General features: G+C 29.3%; 1 protein-coding gene across 1 annotated transcript in view; it reads right to left on the bottom strand.

Moving 5' to 3' along the window:
* LOC142321937 (zinc finger SWIM domain-containing protein 5-like) overlaps positions 1 to 26,337 on the bottom strand; it is a 424,904-nt gene that overhangs the window by 19,749 nt on the left and 378,818 nt on the right. The window contains exons 4-9 of the mRNA XM_075360468.1: positions 23,736 to 23,879; positions 20,761 to 20,909; positions 12,761 to 12,911; positions 11,215 to 11,366; positions 10,261 to 10,436; positions 3,533 to 3,672 (exon numbers count right to left, since the gene is read on the bottom strand). Coding sequence (XP_075216583.1) covers positions 3,533 to 3,672; positions 10,261 to 10,436; positions 11,215 to 11,366; positions 12,761 to 12,911; positions 20,761 to 20,909; positions 23,736 to 23,879 — 912 coding nt within the window. The remainder of the gene's footprint in view (positions 1 to 3,532; positions 3,673 to 10,260; positions 10,437 to 11,214; positions 11,367 to 12,760; positions 12,912 to 20,760; positions 20,910 to 23,735; positions 23,880 to 26,337) is intronic.

Below are 26,337 nucleotides of genomic sequence, written 5' to 3'. Positions count from 1 at the left end.
TTTTACTAGAAAGTAATGGAAAACTGTATTTAAAAAATAATAATTTACAATGCTATTATTTAAATTATACATGAAGGCCAATAGTAGAATAGCTACAACTGTGTCAGTTGTATTTATCAGATACTGTATTTATTTTCATTTCAAAAAGTTTCTTTCCATTTCAGGACTTATATTTACCAGTAATTACAAGTTTTTTTTTTTTTTTTGTCTTCAGTCATTTGACTGGTTTGATGCAGCTCTCCAAGATTCCCTATCTAGTGCTAGTCGTTTCATTTCAGTATACCCTCTACATCCTACATCCCTAACAATTTGTTTTCCATATTCCAAACGTGGCCTGCCTACACAATTTTTCCCTTCTACCTGTCCTTCCAAAATTAAAGCGACTATTCCAGGATGCCTTAGTATGTGGCCTATAAGTCTGTCTCTTCTTTTAACTATATTTTTCCAAATGCTTCTTTCTTCATCTATTTGCCGCAATACCTCCTCATTTGTCACTTTATCCACCCATCTGATTTTTAACATTCTCCTATAGCACCACATTTCAAAAGCTTCTAACCTTTTCTTCTCAGATACTCCGATTGTCCAAGTTTCACTTCCATATAAAGCGACACTCCAAACATACACTTTCAAAAATCTTTTCCTGACATTTAAATTAATTTTTGATGTAAACAACTTATATTTCTTACTGAAGGCTCGTTTAGCTTGTGCTATTCGGCATTTTATATCGCTCCTGCTTCGTCCATCTTTAGTAATTCTACTTCCCAAATAACAAAATTCTTCTACCTCCATAATCTTTTCTCCTCCTATTTTCACATTCAGCGGTCCATCTTTGTTATTTCTACTACATTTCATTACTTTTGTTTTGTTCTTGTTTATTTTCATGCGATAGTTCTTGCGTAGGACTTCATCTATGCCGTTCATTGTTTCTTCTAAATCCGTTTTATTCTCGGCTAGAATTACTATATCATCAACAAATCGTAGCATCTTTATCTTTTCACCTTGTACTGTTACTCCGAATCTAAATTGTTCTTTAACCTCATTAACTGCTAGTTCCATGTAAAGATTAAAAAGTAACGGAGATAGAGAACATCCTTGTCGGACTCCCTTTCTTATTATGGCTTCTTTCTTATGTTCTTCAATTGCTACTGTTGCTGTTTGGTTCCTGTACATGTTAGCAATTGTTCTTCTATCTCTGTATTTGAACCCTAATTTTTTTAAAATGCTGAACATTTTATTCCAGTCTACGTTATCGAATGCCTTTTCTAGGTCTATAAACGCCAAGTATGTTGGTTTGTTTTTCTTTAATCTTCCTTCTACTATTAATCTGAGGCCTAAAATTGCTTCCCTTGTCCCTATACTTTTCCTGAAACCAAATTGGTCTTCTCCTAACACTTCCTCCACTCTCCTCTCAATTCTTCTGTATAGAATTCTAGTTAAGATTTTTGATGCATGACTAGTTAAACTAATTGTTCTGTATTCTTCACATTTATCTGCCCCTGATTTCTTTGGTATCATTACTATAACACTTTTTTTGAAGTCTGACGAAAATTCCCCTTTTTCATAAATATTACACACCAGTTTGTATAATCTATCAATCGCCTCCTCCCCTGCACTGCGCAGTAATTCTACAGTATTCCGTCTATTCCAGGAGCCTTTCTGCCATTTAAATCTTTTAATGCTCTCTTAAATTCAGATCTCAGTATTGTTTCTCCCATTTCATCCTCCTCAACTTCCTCTTCTTCCTCTATAAAACCATTTTCTAATTCATTTCCTCCGTATAATTCTTCAATATATTCCACCCATCTATCGACTTTACCTTTTGTATTATATATAGGTGTACCATCTTTGTTTAACACATTATTAGATTTTAATTTATGTACCCCAAAATTTTCCTTAACTTTCCTGTATGCTCCGTCCATTTTACCAATATTCATTTCTCTTTCCACTTCTGAACACTTTTCTTTAATCCACTCTTCTTTCGCCAGTTTGCACTTCCTGTTTATAGCATTTCTTAATTGCCGATAGTTCCTTTTACTTTCTTCATCATTAGCATTCTTATATTTTCTACGTTCATCCATCAGCTGCAATATATCGTCTGAAACCCAAGGTTTTCTACCAGTTCTCTTTATTCCGCCTAAGTTTGCTTCTGCTGATTTAAGAATTTCCTTTTTAACATTCTCCCATTCTTCTTCTACATTTTCTATCTTATCTTTTTTACTCAGACCTCTTGCGATGTCCTCCTCAAAAATCTTCTTTACCTCCTCTTCCTCAAGCTTCTCCAAATTCCACCGATTCATCTGACACCTTTTCTTCAGGGTTTACTTACAGGTTTTTACTTTTTTTACTTTTCTTACAGGTTTTACAAGTTTAACTTAATATAATGAATATTAAGGTGTACTTATATTCTTTAAAATTACATTTTTGTTCAATGATTTGAATAGTTAAATTTTTTTAAAGTCACAATAAAACTTAAATTTTAACTGCATTTTTACTTCCTTGTACGAAGTAAAGGAAGTAATTATTGTGATCGCGAAAAATTTCAGTTTTCAGATTTCAACGGAAATATCCATTTGATTATCTCTGAATTCATTTTGACTAGTTATGTATCTCATACAACTCAAAAATTATTAGTTGTAGAATGTTGAAATTTTGGATTTAGAACAGTTGTAACATCTAGTTGTGCACCTCCCAATTTGATTGCAATTGACTGGGCAAAAAAAACTCAAAATCCAAAAAATGGATTTTGGACTTTTTCTTAACTGCAGTAACAAGCTCTCACTGAGAGCTTTACAGTGATATATCATAAGTGGTTCTTATTTTTATTGGTTCTAGGGTATAGCCAAATAAAATTTTAATTAATGAAATACTTGGATCTTACAAGGGGAAGGCACATCAGTTTGAATCAGATTTCATATACATATATTTTTTTATCTCTTTTTAATTTAAATATATTGATTTATTAATAATTATTAACCTCTGATTGTTAAAAGGGTTTTACAATAAATAATTCAATAATAACAATAAAAAAAAAAATATGAAAAAAATCAGAAGTTACTAGTGAAATAAAATTTTATGTACTTTTCATTTTAATTAATTTTAATGTTTTTGTTATGGATAATCTACTGCAGTAAGGTTTGAAACTGTACATTCATTCCCCTATGAGTTTTATCACTATGTCTCACATTAGTGTAAACTAAACAAAGGAGTTAAAATAAAGTTTTTCTAGCAGTTTGGTTCAATATTCATCACTACTGTATCACAATAATTTTTAAGATACAAGCCTACAAACCAGTAATATCAAAACAGTAATATTGTCAGAATCACAATATAATTATCTAACTTGAAGTATAATAATGTACAAATTGCTCACTACATTAATTCTCATGCAATAAAGCTTTTACACATGATCTTCAATTTAGAATATTTAAAATTCTGATAAAACCAATAATTCATACCTTCACATTATAAATATCATGCAATAAATAATGTTTAAAAAAGATCTAAGAATATATTTATAAATAGATATACATACCATGCCACAGAGGTTGTCCTAATGAATTGAAGCTACCAGAAATAAGAGAACTATCTGGAACATGACTACAATAAGAGTCACTAGATAAAATATGTTTCAGATGCATATTATCCCACGACATACAAACTGCATCTAAAGCCCTACAAAGTAACACAAAAAACATTAACAGTTGAAATTATATTAAAAATTAACAGTAAATTTAACAAACTGGTGAATTCTTTAATAAATAAAAAAAATAATTAATTTCAGAGGTACATTGAGAGCCTATTTAAATTTCAGCATCCAGCAGAGATTTGTTTAATATCTTTTGTATATGCTGCTTGTTCAAGAATTTATTTTATCTCGCATAAATTTTTCTTGGAGAGGACTAACTTCCTAACATGTAATCGTAAATACTAACTCCTACATGTAGATGCTATTAAATACACTACTTCAATATACATATAAGTACAATAAATTAAAATTAGAAATACTGCAACTGTAGATAGAACATTTTAAAAATATATAATAATTTAAATGAGCATTTATAAGCTAATCACCAAGTAATTAAAAAAAAAAAAAAAAAAAAAAAAAACTATCTGCTGTATGTGTAATTCTAACTCTGCAACACCTGGTCCCAAAGCCATGTTGATAAAGGAAAAGGATAGATGGCTGGTTTTTGAGTCTTAGTGGGGGCAATGATGTCTAATAGGTATGTTCTTTAACAATATTAAATACTAAGATATGCTCGAGTTAAGATTTAATCTCTACATAACCAGAAAAAAGGATTTATGGTTGGGTATATGGGATGTGGCTAGTATGTACAGGCCTGGCACCACTGCTGATCTGATGAGGGAACTGAGGAAGTATGGAATAGGGATACTAGCACTGCAGGAGATGAAATAGAGAAGAAATGGAATTATGGACCTGACAAATTACACTGTCTTTTATAGTGAACATGAGCTCAGCACTTTTGGGATTGGTTTTATGGTTGGAAGTGCAATAAAGATTGGGTATTAGGATTCAGATCAGTGAATGAAAGATTGTGTATGCTGAGATTTAAGGAGAGATTCTTTACAAGTGTGATATGTGTACACACTCGTATATAAATGATGCTGATGACTCTGACAAGGACAACCTTAATTTGAAGTTGGAAGAAGTTTACAAGGCTCCTAAGCATGTTGTGAAAAATCATCCTGGGAAACTTTAATTCTAAGTTGGGAAGGGAGCAGTGTGACCAGTTATTGGATCTCAAGACTTTACATGAAGAGTGAATGAAAATGGGTGGAGATTGGTTGATTTTGCTGGTGGGAGAGACATGATTATTTTAATGGCATCATAAAAGCATTTATAAAACAACTTGGGTTGCACCAGATGGACTGACATGGAATCAAACTGATTGTGTTATAATTGATAGACGTCAAGGACCAGATATAATGGATGTTCACAATTGCCAAAGGTGCAGATTTTGATACTGACCATTATTTGGTTAGAGTAAGATGTAGACATAGAATGAGTAATGTGAGGAAATTTAGGTGAAAGAAGCAAAAGAGATTTGATAGTGAAAAGCTAATTACGGACAATGTGATCGGGAAAATGATGTGGTTGAGATGGAAAAAGGATTGGAAAGGGGCAGGTGCAGTACAGAGAGGACAAAATTTGAGGAAAGGTGGGATGAATTCTGGGAGATTGTTACCAAAGCAGCAGAAGAGGAAACTGTTGGATATAAAAGGACAGTTGCCACAGCTGGTTGGATGGATGAGGAATGTTTAAGGGCACTGGCGAAACAAAATCTAACAAGGGCTAGGATGCTGAGCCATGAAACAAGAATGAATATTGGAAACTACAGGGAGAAGAGATATGACAGTAAACTGTTACAGAAAGAAAAGAGTGTTTGAAAGATGGTGAGTGGAGGAGATTATGGCATTTGCTGGAACAGGAAGTGCACGGAAATTGAGAGTACTGAAAGGGAAAGCTGGATTTCAGCCTCGAACAATTTTTTGTAATAATAAAAAAAGTAATTTGGTAGCAGACTGTCGGAAGATAGAGAGAATATTTTTGCAATTTGCTGAACAGGAATATTGAAGGCGTGAAGAAGAGGAGAAAATAGCTTTTACTGTCCCGCATCTGTTTCAGAAAGACCCTAAGCTTAATGAAGTGGAGGCAACTACTATACATTTAAAGAATTAAAGGCTCCTTGGGAGGATAAAATTACTGCTGAGCTGATTAAGGCTGGTGGTCCCAAACTAGATAAATTTTTGCTCAGTTGATCATGCAAATATGGAAAGAAAAGAAAATGCCAGATGATTGGAGCTCTGCAGCTGTGTAACCAGTGCATAGATTTGGAATTCGTATGATGCTGGAAAAGTGTTATGAATTTAGCGCAGACCTGCACCATCTATATGTTGATTGTAAACAGACTTTTGATAGAGTTAAAAGGGAAAGTTTGTTTAATATAATGTCTGAATTCAGAATAACATGCAAGCCTGTGAGATTGGTTAGGATGATGCTATGAACTACATACTGATTACAAAGTAAAGATATAAGGAATGCTGTCTGACAGTTTTTAGGCTAATACAGCGTTAAGGCATGATGATGTGTTATCGACCATATGCCTTGGAGAGGATGATGAGAAATATAGTAGTTAACCCAAGAGACAACACCATGAGTAGAATGCTGCAGTATATGGCATATGATAATGTTATTGTCTTGGTTGCCAGAAATAGGAGAGTTTGGGAGGAAGGTTTTCAACAACTGCAGGAGGGATCAAGACATGTTGGGCACATTGTGAATGTCAACAAAACTAAATACATGCACTCCAGCAGGAGAGGACATCAAGGAAATCAATGATTTGTAGAACGGGAAATGGTGTTTGAAAGGATGCATGAATTCAAGTACCTAGATGCTATCTTAAATGACAAAAATGATATAAAGGAAAATATAACAGCTGAAAATAGCTGTTATTTTGGACTGAGCAAATTTCTGTCATCAAAGGCACTGTCAAGGAAAGTTAAGATAGTAATTTATAACACAGTAATTAAGCCACTGGTTTTGTATGGTCAGAAACATGGGTTCTGACAAAGAGAGATGAGGATATACTAAATATCTGGGAGAAAAAATATTATGGAAAATAAATGAGTAAAATGAAAATATTATGATACATAAAAATGAAGAGTAGAGAATATATGTACAATCCAGAAATTGCAGGAAATTTTTGGCAGGCAAGATGTTTGATGGTGAGATTAAGGGGAGAAGATTGAATTGGCTAGGACATCTGGAACAGGGATGCAAAGGTCAACATGCATTGGCAGGGATGTGAAGAGTGTGTATAGAGAAAATCCTGCGGGGTGCAGATTGAGTGGGAGAACAAGGAGGCGATGGATTGAGGATGTGGAGGATGATTTGGCAAGAATGAATATTACAGGACAGATACAAAAAGCCGCAGATAGAGAGGAGTGGAATGGCATCTTGATGGAGGTCAAGGCCCTACACGGATTGTAGCGCCAAGGAGTAAAAGTAAAGTATGTAAAATTCTACCATAGTTTACAGACAAATTTTACTTTGCAAACTGAGAAAATTACTAAAATTAGTTTCAATTAATTTTTTTCTTGTAATAACAGTATTTTCAATACAAGTAATAAATAAACCAAGTCAAACTTTTATTTTTTGATAAGTAACATACACTGCTATGGTCTCAGCCATAAATAAATTTCAATGGCAAATAGAGAAGCTGGAACCAGCTTGTTCAACTTTTGAGGTCTACAGGAGCTGATTTATTAATCATCGTTTTATCCTTGCCTTCAGTTTCCAAGACACATCCATAAAATATTCCAGAACTTGTAAAAACATGATTTATTTAAATAGACTAATACTACTACATACATATAGATTAAACTATTTAAATAATACATATACACAGGTGTTTCTCAACCTTTCAGTATTTGTGACCCAATTTTCAATTGTAATTTTCATCGGACTCCTCCCTCCCACATAATAACAACGTATATAATAATAATGTATTTTGATTATTTGACGCTAAAGCTACATTATAATCTTAATTACAAACCTTACAAATTACCAAGAATAAGTAAATTCATTGATATTTGGCAACACTAATCAGGTGCATTGACAAAACCAGAATCGATGCCTCTCTATTTCTCTGTCTTACATCCACCATATTGAACATTCTCAGGGCTTCGTGAGAAGTTCTGATTTGTTTCAAACATTCTGGAATGTCTGCTCAACTACCAATGCATACATGTATAAATGCTGCACCTCATTCAATCCGAGCCAGTCTCAGTCGAGTCGATCCTTCTATCACTATCGAATCTATCGTGAATGTGTAAGTTGTAATATGCATGTTAATTGCAGTTCAGGGTATTAAATACTCATGGCAGTAGATTTATACAGAAATATGGATAAATTTTTAAGTGGGAGTAAGTGAATATTAGACGATTGTGAAGCTTCAACAAGTGCACAGAAGAGCATGGTTCTGAAAATAAAATCAAGAATACTTAAATTCTGGGTTTATCAGTACTGAAGTAAACGAAAAAGAAAGGCCCCCATGCATCATCGGCTGAAAAATGTTGTCACCAGACTGCATGAAACCTAATAAACTTAAACAACATTTGAAAATGCTTCACAGTGAGTACAATATCAAACCCCGAGAATTCTTCAAATTAAAATCATATGAAAAGCAAACATCATTTTTAAAAACAATTTTGTCTGTGAATGAAAAAGCTTTACTTTCCTCTTGTAAAGTTTCATATAAAATAGCCAGATGTAAAATGCTTCACACCATTAGTGAAGAGCTTATTTTGCCAGTTGCAATTGATTGTAAAAACTATGTTTGGAGATAATTTTGCCAACCAATTGCAGTTCATACCTCTATCAAATGATACTGTTGCTCGTCAAATTGGTGATATAGCTGAAGATGTGTAGCATCAAATTTTTGGGAAGTTGCATAACAAATTGTTTTCAATTCAGCTTGAGGCAACAGATAGCAATAAAGATGCTCATTTCATTGCCTACATTCGATTTTGTGATGGTATGTCAGCAGTAGGAGAACTACTTTTCTGCAAACCAACAGAACTCAAAGCAACAGCACTCGCATTATTTGCTATCTTAAATGATTTTATAAATGAGACAAACATAGAGTGGAAACGTTGTGTCGGAATTGCACCAATGCTGCTCGTTCAATATCTGGAAGATTCCAAAGTATACCAGCACTTGTGAAATAAAAACCTCTACAGTGTGGACACATTGCATGATCCACAGAGAAGCTCTGGCTTCCAAAGAAATGAGTCATGGTCTGAATATTGTGCTAATGACAGCTGTAATTGTAGTAAGTTATATAAAACAGACTCCTAAAATCAAGAATCTTTTCTGCACTTTGTAAAGACATGGGTGCAGTACATTCTCTCTCTTTTTTCTGTTTAGCCACTGGAACCACTGTAAGGTGGTTCCTTCTCATTCATCCTTCAGAGGATGAATGAGAATGATATGTATGAATGTAAATGAAGTGTAATTTTGTACAGTCTCAGGTCGACCATTCCTGAGATGTGTGATTAATTTAAACCCAACCACCAAAGAAAACCAGTATCCAAGGTCTAATATTCAGATATGGGTGCAGTACATTCAGCATTACTATTTTATTGCAAGGCAAGATGGTTATCACATGGGAAATTTTTGCAATGTGTTTATAAATTAAGAAATGAAATCGCCATTTTTCTGGAATTGAGCTACCTGGTTGACATATCCAAGAAATTAAATACCTTAAATCTTCAACTCCAAAGAGCAAATACATATACTCATATGTTAGATATGAGTGAAAAAGTTAATGCTTTTTGTACAAAACTGGAATTGTGGAGCAGAAATTTAAAGCAAGAAACCTAGAAATGTTTGCAAATGTGGATGAATGTGTTAAAACTTACTTTCTTTTCGATATGCTCATGCCCCCCATTTAGTGTTATCACATCCCCCAAGGGGAGTGCGCCCTACAGGTTGAGAAACACTGATATATATAAATAATAAACACTAATATTATAAATATTAATTATTTATTACTAAGGAGAATACGTAAAGTGAAGATGACAGTGCTTTGCTACAACAGCAAAACTGTTTAGTTTTTTCCTCAAATGTGTATATACTTTATTAAAAACACTGAAATATGGTTGTGTAAACTTCGTTCTACAATATGACTGTAAACAATCTTCAAAAAGTGACGCAACCTTATGGGAAAATGAATAAGTCATAATAGGGTTGAAAGTGAACTCCATTATGTGATTCACATAATTGAATACAATGTTGCATGCTCTTAAACACATGTTATAATGTTTTTTGAGAAATTGCAATGATGCATCGTTCAATTTTGCTCTCCAATTTGGGAATGGTTGAGGATAAGTTTTGTAAGCAGCATCCTTAAGGTATCCCCACAAAAAGTCAGGAGGGGATAAATCAGGAGACAAGGGGACCATAACCCCTTCGAAATCACTTTTCCATGAATAAACTGATCCAAGAAAGTCATAGTATTATTGGCTGTATGAGCCACAGCATTGTCCTGCTGAAACCACATGTAAAAAAAAAAGAGATTTAAAAAATAATTAGATTTGCTTTAGTTGTAATTAAAATTAAGAATCTGGTCATAATATTTTATAGACATGTAATGTTACAGGTCTTCTACCATTAACTAATTATTAAATCACTATATCAAATATAGTATCTATTAATAGAAATAAATATTTTTTTACCGATGGAAGACAGTGCGAGGAATAGCAGAAGTAGAAGCCCTGCTGTGACCATTTCCCTGAGATCCAAGCCAGGAACGTCTCCTGTTATTATTATTACTTCCATTGCCTCCACGATATGCACCTCCACCCTCATCTTCTGAACTGCTATCTGATGAATGAAATCCACCACCATGATACTGTAATAAAAAGAAAGTATAATTAAAAAATAAAACAAAACATGTAAACTACATGTTAAGGAGGTAAATTAGGCATGTTTAATAAAAAATGCATAAAAAGTTACATACATACAGGATAAAAATAAAACAAATTTTTTATTTAGCATCTCTTTTAGGATCATTTTTTGGAGCTACTCTTTGGATGAATATTCATTTCATATAAAACAATGTAAAATACACCACTTGTGAATATTGCAAGACAGTTTATAAATAAACAAACACATAATTTTAAGATAGTATATTTTCTTTTTTAATTAACATTGCACCAAGATAACTTATATCACATTTATTTATATAACATTATCATAATTTTATTTTTATCTAAAAACTCTAATGAGATCCAAAAGTATACAGAAAAAGTTTAGTAAAAAGAGTAAAATTTTATAAGCATTAAATTATTTTTTCAAACATTATATGAATATTTTTCCTTATATCTTTGGTGATTAACAAATAAATATAAGCAAATTAAGTGGCATACTTTAAGCAACTTAATAAATAGATTAGTTAATAAGTTATTAACAACTTCAGAGTAAGTTTTGAAAAGTAATTGTGAAATTTAATATAACATTGTGATTCCCTGAGTGTAATGCTTTTCTTAATTAAATTCTATTAAATGTGAAATAAATTGTAAAATTTTGAATTATCAAAAGAAAAACTTATCACTTACATAAACTAATAAATTGACAATAATTAACAATAAATAAAAAAATTTTCAGCAAAATAAATTTAATTTACTTACTGCTTCCAGACGAGGCATTGGTTGTGGCCGAAAATCAGGATCTTCCTGAGGACATACTTCATTTCTTGTCCACTTCTCTAATAATTGTTTCCAGTGCATTTTTTCCTGATTGCTGCAGTGTGGATTTAATACAATACATACCCATAATGCTCCTATATAAAAAGGTCATAAAATTATGAAACAAAAACAGAACATCATAATTTCTATTCTATGATTATTGAAATTTAAAAGGTTACAATAAAATCCTTTGTTACTTAGCTTAAACTAATGCATGCGCACACACACACGCACACGCACACACACACACACACACACACACACACACACATACATATATATATATATGTGCCTATAAAGCAACTTGTCCTGGCTGTGTGACTGATTAATTAACGCCCAGGAAAAACAATAAAAACTGTAAAATTTTATTTACATAAATTTTCTCAGAATTAAATTCTGTACTAAGTTAACTAAAATTTTTTAGTATTTTTGGTAAATTAACAAAGTTTATTCCAAACCTTAAAAAGTGTACTTACTGACAAACCTTTTTCATGTTTTACCCAGTTTTTCTTAAAACCTAAGTGAGATTGACCTTTGGGACCACCTTTATTCAACTTCTTAGATCAAAAACCATATGGCAGCATTAAACGTACCCCTTGATTTGTGCCCCAAGAATTTTAGTATGATTTTATTTTACAGAGGAAGCAGAAAGCAGGGCTAAATGCTTTATGAGCCAAAACTCAATACTAACATACTGTTTTTTCTGATCATATAAGATTTTTTCTTATTTTTAGCTATAGAATCATCTCTCAAGAAATTTCTGTGCAATCACCTGTATACACAGAGTGTATCATGAAGTTCTCTAGGGACTTTCATAACCTAATATACTCATAAAAATAATGGAAAAATTCATAATTTTTCTTTGTTCTATTCTACTTATCTTATAACATTTTGTTCAAAATTAAATTATTTACCAGTTTTGTTTAAAAATGTTATGTTTATTAACCATTTAACAAATTTATTGTGTCAAACATAAAAAGCAGGTTTTTTTACCCCAGTTTACTCATTTTCACTTCCAATTTTTCAAAACCTATTGCAGATCTGTTTCTGGAATCTATTTTATTTGATTTTATAGGTCAAAAACCATAAGAAATCACTAATTCTGCCGCTTTATTAACATCCTAAAAACCTCACTTCACCAGGGTAGCTGAAATCTGAGTAAAATCTTTCACTAGCCATAACTTGCAAATGAAGCATTTTAGGACATAAGTTTATATGTACTTTTTTCATTATTTTCACAAGTAAAATAGGTTATGAAAGTCCTGGAAGAACTTCATGATACACTCTGTATACACACACATATATATATATATATATATAATAAGAAAATAAAATCAATGTTATGACATACATGTGCAGAGTGTACATGGATGTGTGTGTGGGTATATGTGCACACACACACATGCATGCGCAAGTGTGTGGGTGAATGTATGTTTTAAAATCTATAAGAAAAAACTTTGCAAGCATAAAAACAGAAAAAACTTAGTACCCAGTTGGTCCCAAAGCTGGCGACATTTGTCAGTCATAGGTGTTCCTTGTGACTTCCACAGTAAAAGTCGAGGATCAGAGAGGAACTGTTCTGTAATTAATGTTAACATTCTTGCTCCATTGGAATCTCTTGCTCTCAACATCTCTCTCACCTAAAAATAAACAAAATGGGAAAACTTTGATACACATTCTTAGTAATCAAATAAAATGTAATGTGTAATCTCAACTAAATAATGGAATTATGAACAACAAAAGTTAAGAAGTAAATTAAAAAAAAAATTGTAACGAACTTAAATATTCCAAATGGTAAGGAAAATTTTTCTAAACACAAACTTCAGAAATAATTAAAAAAAAAAAAAAAAACATTTTGCTAAGTATTTCATCAGATTTTTAATATTAAATCTTTTAAATTGTTTAAGTTTTCTTTGATTCAAATGAAGTAAACACAGCAAAAAAGTGAATCTTTTTTTTAATGAATGAACTGAGTTCTAGGAAAGAAAATTTACTTCATAAAACATCTAAACAAAACAGATACAGTTAGATAAATACAATTAATAGGATCTTAACAAAAACTATTAAAAAATGCCATTTCTTCTCTATCAGAGCAGATTCAATTAGCAGGTTGATGGGGGAGAGTAGTCAAGATGCTAAAGAAATATGTTTTAAAAAATAGTTTAGATTTTTATTTTAAAATGATAATGTGAAACTCAATATTACATTCTTCCAGTTTTAATGTTGTGAAACCAGTAAAAGAATCTAAGATAAGACTAAAACTTTATGAATTGAAAAAGAAAAAGTTTACCAATACATTTTTTATATCAATGCTATCATTACATTTTTTTATGTATATGGTGCATACCTTCTTTCAAAAGAACTTTCTTTTCAGATTTTCTTTCAAAAACTTCACAAATAGGAAGTTGCATTAAAAAACTAATTTTGTGTTTTGAGTTTATATTTATTACGCATCAGTACTTTAGTAATAAATAGAGAAATGTTCTACTTTCTCAATTTTAATCAATAACTTTCATATGCAGCAGAAAGAAATTATGGTACAACTATCATCCTATGAAATCATGATTTGCCCCTAATAATTTAATTGTCAACATTTTTATGAAAAAAGTAAATAAAATAATTATTGTGGAGGAAAAAAAGGAGATTTTTGAGTTCTAATAGCAGGATTTTCTACATTAAAGAAAGTTACAGAAAAAGAGTATTTAAAAAAAAATAATGATGGACTTTTCAGTGATTAAAAACAAACTTAATTTTATACCATTTCATTAACATTTCCAAGACTGTATTTATTTTTGTGTGAATGCAATCATTCTACCACTTACAGATGGAGACAAAAATATGAAACACAAAAATCATAAAATATTTTCTATGATGTGATACAGTCAAGTGAATCCAATCACATGTACTTCCTTATAGGATAAACAAGTATAATATCTGATAGGAAAAGGGAATGTTAGGACAGTAACATACTTCTCTGATAAATTATTGATTAGTAAATCGGTTATTTTAAATATCATAAAAATTATGCAAATTTTTACATCTGCTGTACATAATGTATTTTCCTTGATATGTTGCAACATACAGCTTTACAGAAAACTGCTGAATCTGAAAAGTTTATAAGACTGATAAATATCAAATAATTATATCAGTTGCAATTAGGATAGAATAAACAACATTTTAAACGCTTAGACAATAATTTAAGCAGAATAATATAACATAATTACATTCACCACACTAGACATGGGAAAATAAATGAAAGTATACTTGGCCCAGCCAATGTATGAGCTTGTGACATCATGAGCAGACTGTATTACTACTTGGCCTGAAAACATCAACTCCACATATCAAATCAAAGTATTACTTTGATCATATTGTATGTGGTAATCATATAACCATATGACCATATAACCATATAACCACATCATATTGTATGTGGTAATAACTATCATATTTACATTTACTAATTATAAAATATATGTAATTAATTCTTTTATAACCTTTATTTGTACTAAATTTTTAATAATAAACAAAAGCTTACTTTAATTTTCTTTATGCATCTAATTCAAACTTCTAGCAAGATTACCACCCTCGCTAAACAAATCACTATCACTGTCACTTTAATTTTCACTTTCACTATCAGAATCTACAAATATAATATAATGTTCTGTCACTTATTTAGCAGTAGTTCCAGTTTTTCATACTCTTTTTCAATATTTTTTACTTTTTCACAATAGAGTTTTCAGTCATCTTCATTCATGGAATTAATTTTGTCCGTAGTTAATTTTTCAAAATTTGTGAAAAAAATGTTGTGTTAAGACTCACTACATGTCTTTTTATGGCTGACCATACCATCTCGATCAGATTCAAATCTGGGTGGTGGATATGAGTAAGAACACAATGCCCATGTTTTTTCAAAAGTTCATCCAATTGACATTTTTGTACTTTAGTTTTATGTAACTTTACTAATTCATATAACTGCGGTTTCAGCATTTTTGAACTATGTGGAATATGGGTTTTCTTCAGCCAATCAATCAGTCATACCTTTTCTTCTAGAGGTAGAATTTGGCGCTTTATCAATACCTGTATTGTGATAAGGGCCGTTATCAACAACTACTGTTGACATTGGTGGAAGATTTGGAATCAATTTTTCATGCACCCATTTCATAAAATTGCCTGTATTCATCTTGCCATGCTAGTCGCCACTTTTCAAATTGATTTTCCAAGTTAGTAATGCATTCGGAATAAAACCGATTTCTCCTCCATTATGAATTACTATTAAAGGATCACCTTTATTAATCGGTACATGGTTCTTCAACAATACCATCAGAACACGACTTTGTTGAACAATGCGAACTTAAAACGTACGTTTCATCCAAATAAATAATTGTAGCATTCCTTTGTATGTACTTAGCCATTGCCTGCAAATATTCTATTCTCTTTCACTTGATATCAGATATCTCAATTAAAATTTTTTTGTTATTTTCAGTTTTACACCATTTGAAACCTAACTCTTTCAAAATAAATTAATAAATGACTGAAGTTCTTGCCTTATTTTTTTTTAAATATGTAATTCATTCTTCTTTGAATGAAATTCATTAAATGTTCTTTTAACTACACATAAATCAAAACTATCCAGTCCACCGTCAGGTTTCAAACATCATTTATATTCTTTCAGCATGCTGAAAGAACACTACTGGGATGTTGATTGAAGAATCATGTATTTTGTTTCTCTTCTGAGTTTTTGAACCTGTGTTCTTGATATCCCACAAGCAGTAGCAGTTCTTTCTTTGAATTTTTGAATCCAATTATATGTTTGTCGTCAGTTAATTTACATACTTTTAGAGCTTCTTTTTTCATAAAATCATAAACATTATTGATAATTTCACTTGTTTGACTCTTGAGTTTTTTTCTTAACTACGAATTTAAATTCTGCCATAACAAACTGCACTAATAACACACAACTAAAATAAAGCAAAAAATAATGTATTACAAAAAATTTGCAAAAAATATCTGAGTAATTATAAAATAATATGACCGCACAAAAAACACTATCTGAATACCTTCACTGAACACGATATAAACTGGACTAAAGTTTATTTCTTTATACATACATTGTGTACTACAAATGATGGATCTAAATATAATCATGATGAAAGACATCATTTCTAACTGCATATATAAATTGTTATACACCTGTACATAATACCAATCAGAGCATTATCATTGGTTAAGGAATTTTTATTGTTTACAAGGTTGATTCATTAAGCATTTTTATACATGTAATCAACTCAAGTGGAAAGAATTGAACACACAGCCACATAAATGTATTGCTTAGGCACCTGTATTGTTTGTAAGTTGAAAAATGAAGTAAAAATAATTATGCACAAAAATAATGTTTTGGAAAACAATAATATAATGAGATGTCAGTATGTAATGTCACAAGCTTGTAGATTCGCTGGGACAACTATATAAGTAACTATATAAGTAGCTATATAAGTAGTAACTATATAAGTAGTATATGTCATGTAGCCTATTGAAATCATAGTAAGAATGGAATCTGAAATAAAAAAAATGTTATTTGATATTGTTTTTAATGCATGTTAGTAATAAATTTAAATTTTATTTTTAATGTGATCAGTTTTGTACAAGATAGATCAATAATGCAATGAACACATCATATAATCTACAAACAAGTGAACTCTCTATGTTATTGTAGTTACAAGAACTTATGCTTGCATATAAACATATTTGTATAACTAATAAGTCTATAATATACATTCTTTAATTTACTGAGTAAATATGAAAAATCAAAATTCTCTAATTTAAAAAAAAAAAAAAAAAAAAAAAAAAAAAAAATAGATATATATCCATTCTATTGTGCGTACTTCATAATATTGTACCAAGTTGAAATTAAAAAATCAAACCAAAATTACTCTAAGAAATGGGATTCTGAAGTTTCATAAAAAACATAATGTATTATATATATATATATAAAATTAAAATATCCTGATACTAAATCTCTCCAGGTGAACAGTACCCATATAAACCGGGTTATTTTATAGATTATTTTTAGTAATTTGTAGATAATTGACTATAAATTAATCCAAAAGAACTTGTAAAGTGTTCACATAGAATATAAGAAATTATCAATTAGCGATTTTTTTTTTTGTCTGCTATAATCAGAATAAGCATCATAAAAAAATTAGATCACAATAAATAAATATTTCTAAAGATTTTTAGCCAAATATATATACATACAAAATGGTAGATGAGAGCATCATAATCACAATCTCCCATAATTTAACAAATAACCAAAAAAAAAAAAAACTCAATACATTCATTACAATCCATGAACAATATAAGATAAAACAATAAGCAAGATGACCAGTTTAAATAATAAGTTACATAAATAAATTCATTATAAAGTAGATATATGAATATCATAAACCAACAAATAAGGGCATTGTTCAAAATTATCTGTTGTGTGCATAAAATAGTATGAAATGCGATTAATAAATACTAAAAATACAAATGATTTAATGTATATCTTATGCAGGATCAATTGAGATGGCAGAATGCCAGCATCATGGCAAGAAGTTATTCTGACAACTAATATCCTGTAACAAGTAATTATGACTAAAAAAAAACTTAACTTACTCATACAAATGATAATGGCGCTCAGAATACACAGATAGAACTAACTAGTAGCATATAAAGGGTAAAAATACTAGTTAGATCACAACATACATTAATATTTAATAAAAAATTACGGTAAGTAAAGCTACACAAAAAAAGGCTCTTTAAATGTTCACCAAATTCCCTGATCCTCCAATCCTGTAAATAGTCTTTAAGAAATGAGTCTGTTAATTGTGTAACATAAAACTGGAAGTTATTTTACTGATTTCTTTGAACTTAAGACACAAACAATTAGTTGTTCATAATACATTTTAAACATTTTTTATAATTTCAAAATAGTTTAATAAATTTACTTCTGGAAATTTTTGGAAAAAATAATAAAGTTTCATTTATACAAAAATACAACACACCTCGTACTCTTTTGCCTTCTTTTTCTTTAATAAAGTTAACTACAGTTATATTTTGAAAATTCTAAATCTGTCCTTAATCATATATAAATCCTGAAAGAAACTTATTGAGAGTAATTTTCAAAATCTAATAAAAATATTTATAAATTCACAATACCAAATTCAGAACTAATTTTTATCCATTTGTAAAAACACTGTTGTTGTTTTACATTTAAATGCTTATGAAAGTATGCACATGTACACACTTTCCTTTAAAGCTTAAATGAGAGAGTTGTTCTTCATAAGTTTGGTGTCAAATATACATAGAAGTATAAAAGTGACTCAGGCAGAGCAAAGCCTTGTTAAAACTTTGAGTTATAAGTTTTTAACAAAAAATCCAACGTGCAGGTTGCTGATACCATCAATTCTTTAGTTAACCATTTATTATCAGCTATTTTATTACCTTTCTATAAAACTGATAACATGATTTAATAAAATTTACTATAATGTAACTGATATAAACATTTTAGAGTTTGTAAATAATTAATTTCTTTCAATGCCAATAAAATGCAGTTAAAATATTCTATTCACTATTGTTAAAGAATTTACAATTCTTTAACACAGTATATAACAAATTTTTTAAAAGTTTTTATATTAAACACATCCACTTGATCAAATCTAACGCAGAAAGAAATGTTAAACAAGTAGTCGATTTTTTTTTACCAAAAGATGTACACGTGTCATAAGGATTTTTTTTTCTTTGAAAGATTGTTTACAGATACTTCATTTTCTGTAATATATTTCAAATATTTGTTTTTATACAAACACGAACTTATTTAATATACTGGAAAAACTTTATAAATTTAGGCTCTTCATTGATACAAAGAAAGAGGTGAGTGAACATAGTATTGAAATAATGTTCAAATTTCTTTTGGAGTTTTATATGAATTGTTTTCTGTTTCAATCATCAGTTGTTTGACTGGTTTCTTAATGCTCCATTCCTTTCTGTTCTGATCTAATTATCTATTGAATAAATACAAAAAATGCAAAATCTAAAATATAATATTCTAAAATATTATCTAATTGTAAATATCTATTGGATAATATAAAATTACTACATTCAATATTTTCAGTTACCCATTCAATAAATTTCAATAATTTTCTTATCTGAAGTTTTTATCCTCTACAACCAAATTAATTAAACCTTTATGATTTCATACCCTAATTTATCTTTTTGCAAGATTCTGATGCTCTAAAAAATAACTTTGAATACACTTTAGAATGACTAAGTAACTTGAACAAAATACTATTTATATAAAAACTTAATATAAATTGACAGAAGAGAATATGATAAGAAAGCATTTATAAAACAACTGAATAATTTTAGACAGACCAAACATTTATATTACTTTATAATACAAAAGCTTATAAACAATGTAAATTTTTTAATATTCCTATATGAAGATAGAATTTAGATTAGGAACAATAACAAGTGACCCACTGCTAGATCCTAACAGCTAAATTATTAAGAATAAATAATTAGATCTTTTATTCTGATTAGTACACAACAATACATCATATAGATTGGATCAGGCATGGTTAGATACACTATTCTACAGATAAAAAAAATAACTGGCTGGATGGATCAAGGGTAACTATAATAAAACTTGAATCAACATAGCATTATAAGATACATAATTATTTATAAAATAGAAACAATTAAAATTCACATTACTAATTTAAAATATAAATATTTGAAATAATATTCAAGTAAATATGTGAAGGCAAAATATTTAAATAATTATTGAACTAAATCTAAGTTAAATTAAGATGAGCACATATTTTCATAGATGTTAAACAGTAGTGCAGAAAACTGAGATTTTTTAAAAAATTTAACTTAGTACTGTTTAAAAATTCAATGAAATAATAACATTGTTTCTGTAAAAGAAAAATTTTTAATTTTATTTTAAATAAATTGGGAGAAAACTCTTTCAAATAGTTAGGTAATTTATTAAATATAGCAATGGAAGCAAAATGAGGTCCTATCTTGTAAGCTGATTGTCTTTAGTTATTTGAAAACATTTCTACTATCTGGTTAGTAGACATTGATATTTTTCTATGTAGTTATTTTTTTAGAATAAGTGATTGGTTTTAAATAAGATTTCACATTCTGAATAAGAAAAACCACTTTTCAATACATTCACAATTGTTACAAATTAGGTAAAAAAAAAACCAGTCATTATGTAACTAAAAACATATATTGTTTTTTGTAGATTAATTTTTTGTACAGTTAAAGAGAAAAAGTATTATTATAAATTGCAAAATTTACTAAACAGAAGTCAGTCAGTTTAAGATAAAGAATAGATAGATGTATTTACATTTTCAGTTGAATGTAAACTTTATATATTCTTACAACAAAAAAAAAAAAAAAAAAAATTACTATTGGTATAAAACAAAATCATCAGACCTTGGCAAATAGTGAATTAAGCTGTTTGTTGGCATTGTAATAACTTCCCTGGGATAAATATGATTTGACTTGTTCACAAACTTGCTCTTCATCAAGATGCCATGTATGATCATCATCAGCACTAGCCCCTGCTGTTGGATCAGGTGCTCCTATAAACAAAACATTGCGTTTAAACAATAAAACAATTTATTTCCAATTTCAATGAAATAAACATATAACAAAATATTATAAATTAGATCTCAGTATATATAATTTTTTTTCCCAAAAGCTGATCATCAAAAGCTAGCATCATTTTTACCAAAAACTGTTATAAAAATCCTAAATAAATAGTGAAACCAATGGTTATAAAACCCAAAAAAAAAGTTTCTCTCAATAGCCATACTCTAATATCTATGAAATGACCAAAATTACTATGGTATCAAACTTGCCAATGCAATTCACTCCCTTTTTATTAAATTTAAAATTAGAATGAAAAGTATTTGAAAAATAGCCTCACTTTATTACAGTTTACATTACAGAATAAAACAAATTGTGATTTGTATGAAGAAATCACTAGTAACTGATTGACTGATGTGTATAAGTCTAATAAGAGATTAATATTTTACATTCTAATAATGTTAAATGTTTCTTGAATGGTATTAAAAAGAATTTTTTCAAAGTTCTTCAGTGTCTGAGTTAGGTAGATTTTATAATTTAGTTACATACGGTCTTTTATTTAAAATTTATTTTAAACTTGATTATCATCTAGTTGAAGATGTTAATTACATAATGAGATCAACTACTGTTTAGATTTATAGAGAGGAGTCAATAATTGATACATGAGAGGAAGAATTTTTTGGGCCTAACTTAATTAAATAATTTGAATCAAGAGGAACTCAGGTCTTATAGGAGGTAGAAATTTATTTCAAAAACTCTTTTCATTGTGAAAAGATAGTTTTGCATGTTCTGTAACCTATTTTATACAAATATACAACAGTGTGCAAATTAATCTGAACATAGGAAACTTTTTGTTATTTCTATGTTGTGGCTACATTGCTTGACCACGTCCATTCTTTAAGTTGTCTGTGTAATGTTAAGTTATTTACAATTTTCATGTTATAAATAGTGTTTTGTTAAAGTTTATTTTATTTTTTATTACAAAATGATATTTTCATATTTTTTATTATTGAATATATAATAATGGACATAACTGCAAGAAAGTGTTCAAAAATCCTTTCTCTTTCTGAGCAAATCTACCTAATTTGTCATTGTCATTTGTAAGTGTGGTGTTAGATCAGGAATAGCGAATGCTATTTTAAAACAATTTAACGAAACTGGTTTCTTTTCACCTGAAAGGAAGAGAGAATATGGGTATAAAAAGAACTACTCCATAAAAGAAAGATCACAAGATCAGTAATTAATGAGAAAAAGTAAACTTAATTCAAAATTATCTGATGTGGACTTAAATTGAGAACTAGCAGCCAGTGGAACAGATTTACACATGAGGGCAGTGGAACAGATTTACACGTGACAACTGTTTGATGCCAACTTCTTGAAGCTGAACAGATAGTTCGTCAGCCAGCTAATAAGCAGCTTTTAACACTAGCAGTGTACAAAAAAAAAAGCTCTTGTGGACTAAAGCACATGCTAACTAGACCAAAGAAGAGTGGAAAAATGTTATGTTTTCGATGAGTCACATTTTTATGTTCAGGGGCAAAGGGTACCATAAGTTAGAAAAGCATCAGGTGAAAATACATCATCGGCTCATATCCAACAATCAGTTAAACATCCCAGAAAAAAAATGTTTTGGGGTTGTTTCACATTAGAAGGCCCTTGTTCATTACTTCCAATAAATGGTATGTTGAAAAGTGATGGATATATAAAAATTCTAAGTAAAGGGTTTTGACACAACTTCAAAACAAATTCCCACAAAGCAAGAGGAGTTTGATACCATGCTGTACTGCCAACAAAGTAGAAACATTTTTCAAAGAACGAAAATTAAAGGAATCGATGCCAAATCGTGTATGTGAAATGATTAAAAATACAAAAGGACATATTAATTATTAGATATTAAAAAATTGTATAGGTATGATTTTTTTTTTCTAAAGAAAGTTACTTTTTATTAAATAGTATCTGTGTTCAGATTAATTTGCAAGCTACTCTATTAATCAATGTGAACAGTATTTGTTTTTAGTTTTCCTGGAATCAATTGGCATCTTCTTAGCTGATCTGTACTCTTTACTCAGGTATGCTAAAAATCACTTTTTAATTGTTTGAATATTTGATGTTTGTTAATATAATGCAGTTTGTTTGTTCTTTTGTTTACTCTGTGATAACCTTTTAATCGTTTCAATTGTTGCAGTAAAAAAATTATCATGAATAAAAATTAATGGCCCAACTTTACCGTACATGAAATCTTAAAATTTTTTTATGTAAACCCATGCATAGCAAGATTTCCATGTTGACAACTTATTGAAAATAGGCCACGCAAGTAGAGATCAGATGATAAAGGCCAAAGCCACAGTAAAAGTGATTTATAAATACAACACTAAAATTAAATAGCAGTTTTATTTTACATGTGCAGAGATGGTTACTGAAATATGCAATATGCTTTGATCCAGTAGCTGATGATCAAACGACTTTATTTATGCAACTCCATTAAATACACATTTCAGTTGCAGCAAACACATTATATTAATGAAAGAAGAATACAAAAATAAAGTATTTACAATAAGTTATAATTATTTTTAAATTATTTTTTATGTACTTATTTTATTTCCTTTGGAATTAAAGTTTAGGATGGTAAAGGTGTTAACTCAATTATAATTCAGCAGTTGGTAGGGTCACTTTCCATCTCATGCTAACATTATTGAAACGGTTTCATTGGTTTAACACCAAATAATGAGTATACCAATGATATGAGCATTTAAATCCAATAATTTGAATTAATGACCTAAAGAGATAGAAATACTAAACACAAGAAATTCAAATTATACCTGGTATTTGATTAATTTCTGATCGTTGTTGAAGTATTTCATCAGCAAGTTTTTGAGCTGTAGGTAAAACCTCTGTATGATGTTCTGAAATAAGATACTGAACAAACTTCTGTAACTGTTGTCTATCCATTTGCAGAAGTGTTTCTGGAGATAACATAAAAAATAATTAGCACAATTAATATTTTAGTATTAATATAATAATACTTAATTCTAAGAGTACAATGTTTTCATACAAACAAATATTATAAAAACACACTTGGAGTAAGATATTAATAAAAATAAAATATATGTAAAATATACATGTTTTATTTTAAACAGTACAGATGATATGCAAAAATCAGACTAAAATAAAATCATTCTTTTCCAACTATAAATAAAAATCTAAATTCTTGTTTATATAGCAGACAGTATTTAAAAAACAGATTTTAAAAAAGGAAATCATTATGTTACTAACTATTTAAAAATATTAACCTTTTTATATGAGAAACCAAGACAAATTTAATAAATTCAGAGTTTTTGACATATACACTGAATATGCAAGAATGAATGAATGAAATATGATTTAAGTTTTATACCTTTGTATTTGATAAATTGGCTCAGCTTATCACTTAAAAAGTTGATAGTTTTAAATAATTTTCATCACCAACTTATGGATAGAATATACCAAAACTATTTAATCATAGTATGAGTGTTACCATAATGAATATTAAAAGATTCTACATGAAAGTACATACTTTATATTCATATTTTTTAGGGTAATATGTGCATTGACAGACTTAATTTGATAGAGTTTTTTTCTGAACTGTGAAAGGAAATAAGATGGAAAATAAAATGGGAAAGGAATTGAACAAATATGCCAACCTAAATGATTGCAGCCAACCCTCTTCATTGATGCTTACATTTTACCAATATAAACTTTTTCCTGTTCATTTTCTTGAAAACATTTATATAGAAAAGAAAATAAATCACTAAAAAAAAATTAATTCTGTAAAAATTACCTTAATATGCCACACACAATTTAAAAATTACAGCAGTGAACAGCCTTGTTATAATTAATATTTCTATAACATAAATTTAATTGTGGTTCTTTGAAACTTATGTAGAATTAAAAAAAGAAAACTAAAACAATTCAGAATACACAATGCTGTCAAATTAAAAATGTATTATGCACAATATTCACAAAATTAGAAGCAGTTTATTTCCACCTAATAGAAAGGTGATACCAAAATTAATAGAAACAATGTTAAAATATTTATATATTTATTATTTTAATATACATTCTTTTAATTACCTTTAAATACTACAACAAACAGTTATTTATTTTTATAAATTTTATTTTAAACTGAAAATACACTCCATAATTATTTTTTATGGTTTAAAAAATGAATCATATTTAAAATTTTTAATTAAAAAAAAGATTGTTAATACAATGACGCAGTGAATTATTAAATGCCACACTTAATTAAGTATAAAATTGTATTTATATATTTTTATGTACCCTGAGCAGGAAGACAATAAAGTATGTTTATATTAGTCTCACATCCTTTTTAACAAAGCAAGCACAGCGTATATACACAAGCAGGAAGTTTTCATTATTAGTGAAGCACTCTTGTTGCATTTAATAACATTGGGACTTTCTCAACACTCATTCATTTATTTATTCACTTAAAATAAAATAAAAATATATAGATAAGTTAAACAATTGTTTAGTTATTTGATTATAAAAGACAGTGATGTAAAAAAATATACTACTGAAATTAATATGTTTAAGTCAATCCATAGCTGAGTCTGCATCATAATGGTATCATACTGCTTTTGATCCTACTTTAAAAGAGATGATAGAGGATTAATGGTTTGCACATATTACAGCTAAAAGAAATTGTATATCACTAACGATATTACTAAACAGATACAATTGATGCTTGCAATAGAAAGATCATAAGTAATTAAACATAGACAAAGTAGAGAAGCAAGTGTGGAAGCACTTTAACAGACATACATAACAGATACTAGTTTTTTGTATTGAGGGAGAAAATATCAAGACTGGCTTTGACAGGCACTTGGACCATTACGCTTGATGTGCAGTCATTGCTGAAGAAAATAGTTCAAAATTGGTTCAAAGGCAGTCCTTCCATCAGATACTAAGGATGCACTATCCCTGTAAGTCTGACATCTTCAGCACAGAGAACCTAGTCAAACCTACATCTTCAGAATCCTCAGAACTCTAAGTGGTAAGGCTGCAGAACTTCTGAGGATCTCTCAGAAAGGTTCAATGATAAGGAAAAGGGATATAAGCTGTGAAAAAGGATGACTTACAGAATGTTTATTGTCCTGTCCAGGACCCTAGGTATCACATAATACTGAAATATTAAACAACAGAGTAATTAAAATATAATTTTATTGCAACGCAAAACCTATTCAAATTTATTTAGCAGTCATGTATATGAAATCCTAATGATACAAATTAACGCAGTAAAATCATACAATACATAATAATAGACAATACAAATCCAGGATTAATAGCAATAATAATGATATTAATAAATGTACAACCACTGAAATTTCTTCTGTACCAAATGAAACTTATTCTAGAGCATCAACA

The sequence above is a fragment of the Lycorma delicatula genome, chromosome 3, assembly GCF_047948215.1.
Source record: "Lycorma delicatula isolate Av1 chromosome 3, ASM4794821v1, whole genome shotgun sequence".
NCBI lineage: Eukaryota > Metazoa > Arthropoda > Insecta > Hemiptera > Fulgoridae > Lycorma > Lycorma delicatula.
The sequence above is the reverse complement of the archived record's forward strand: the minus strand, read 5'-3'. Positions and strand labels throughout refer to the sequence as shown.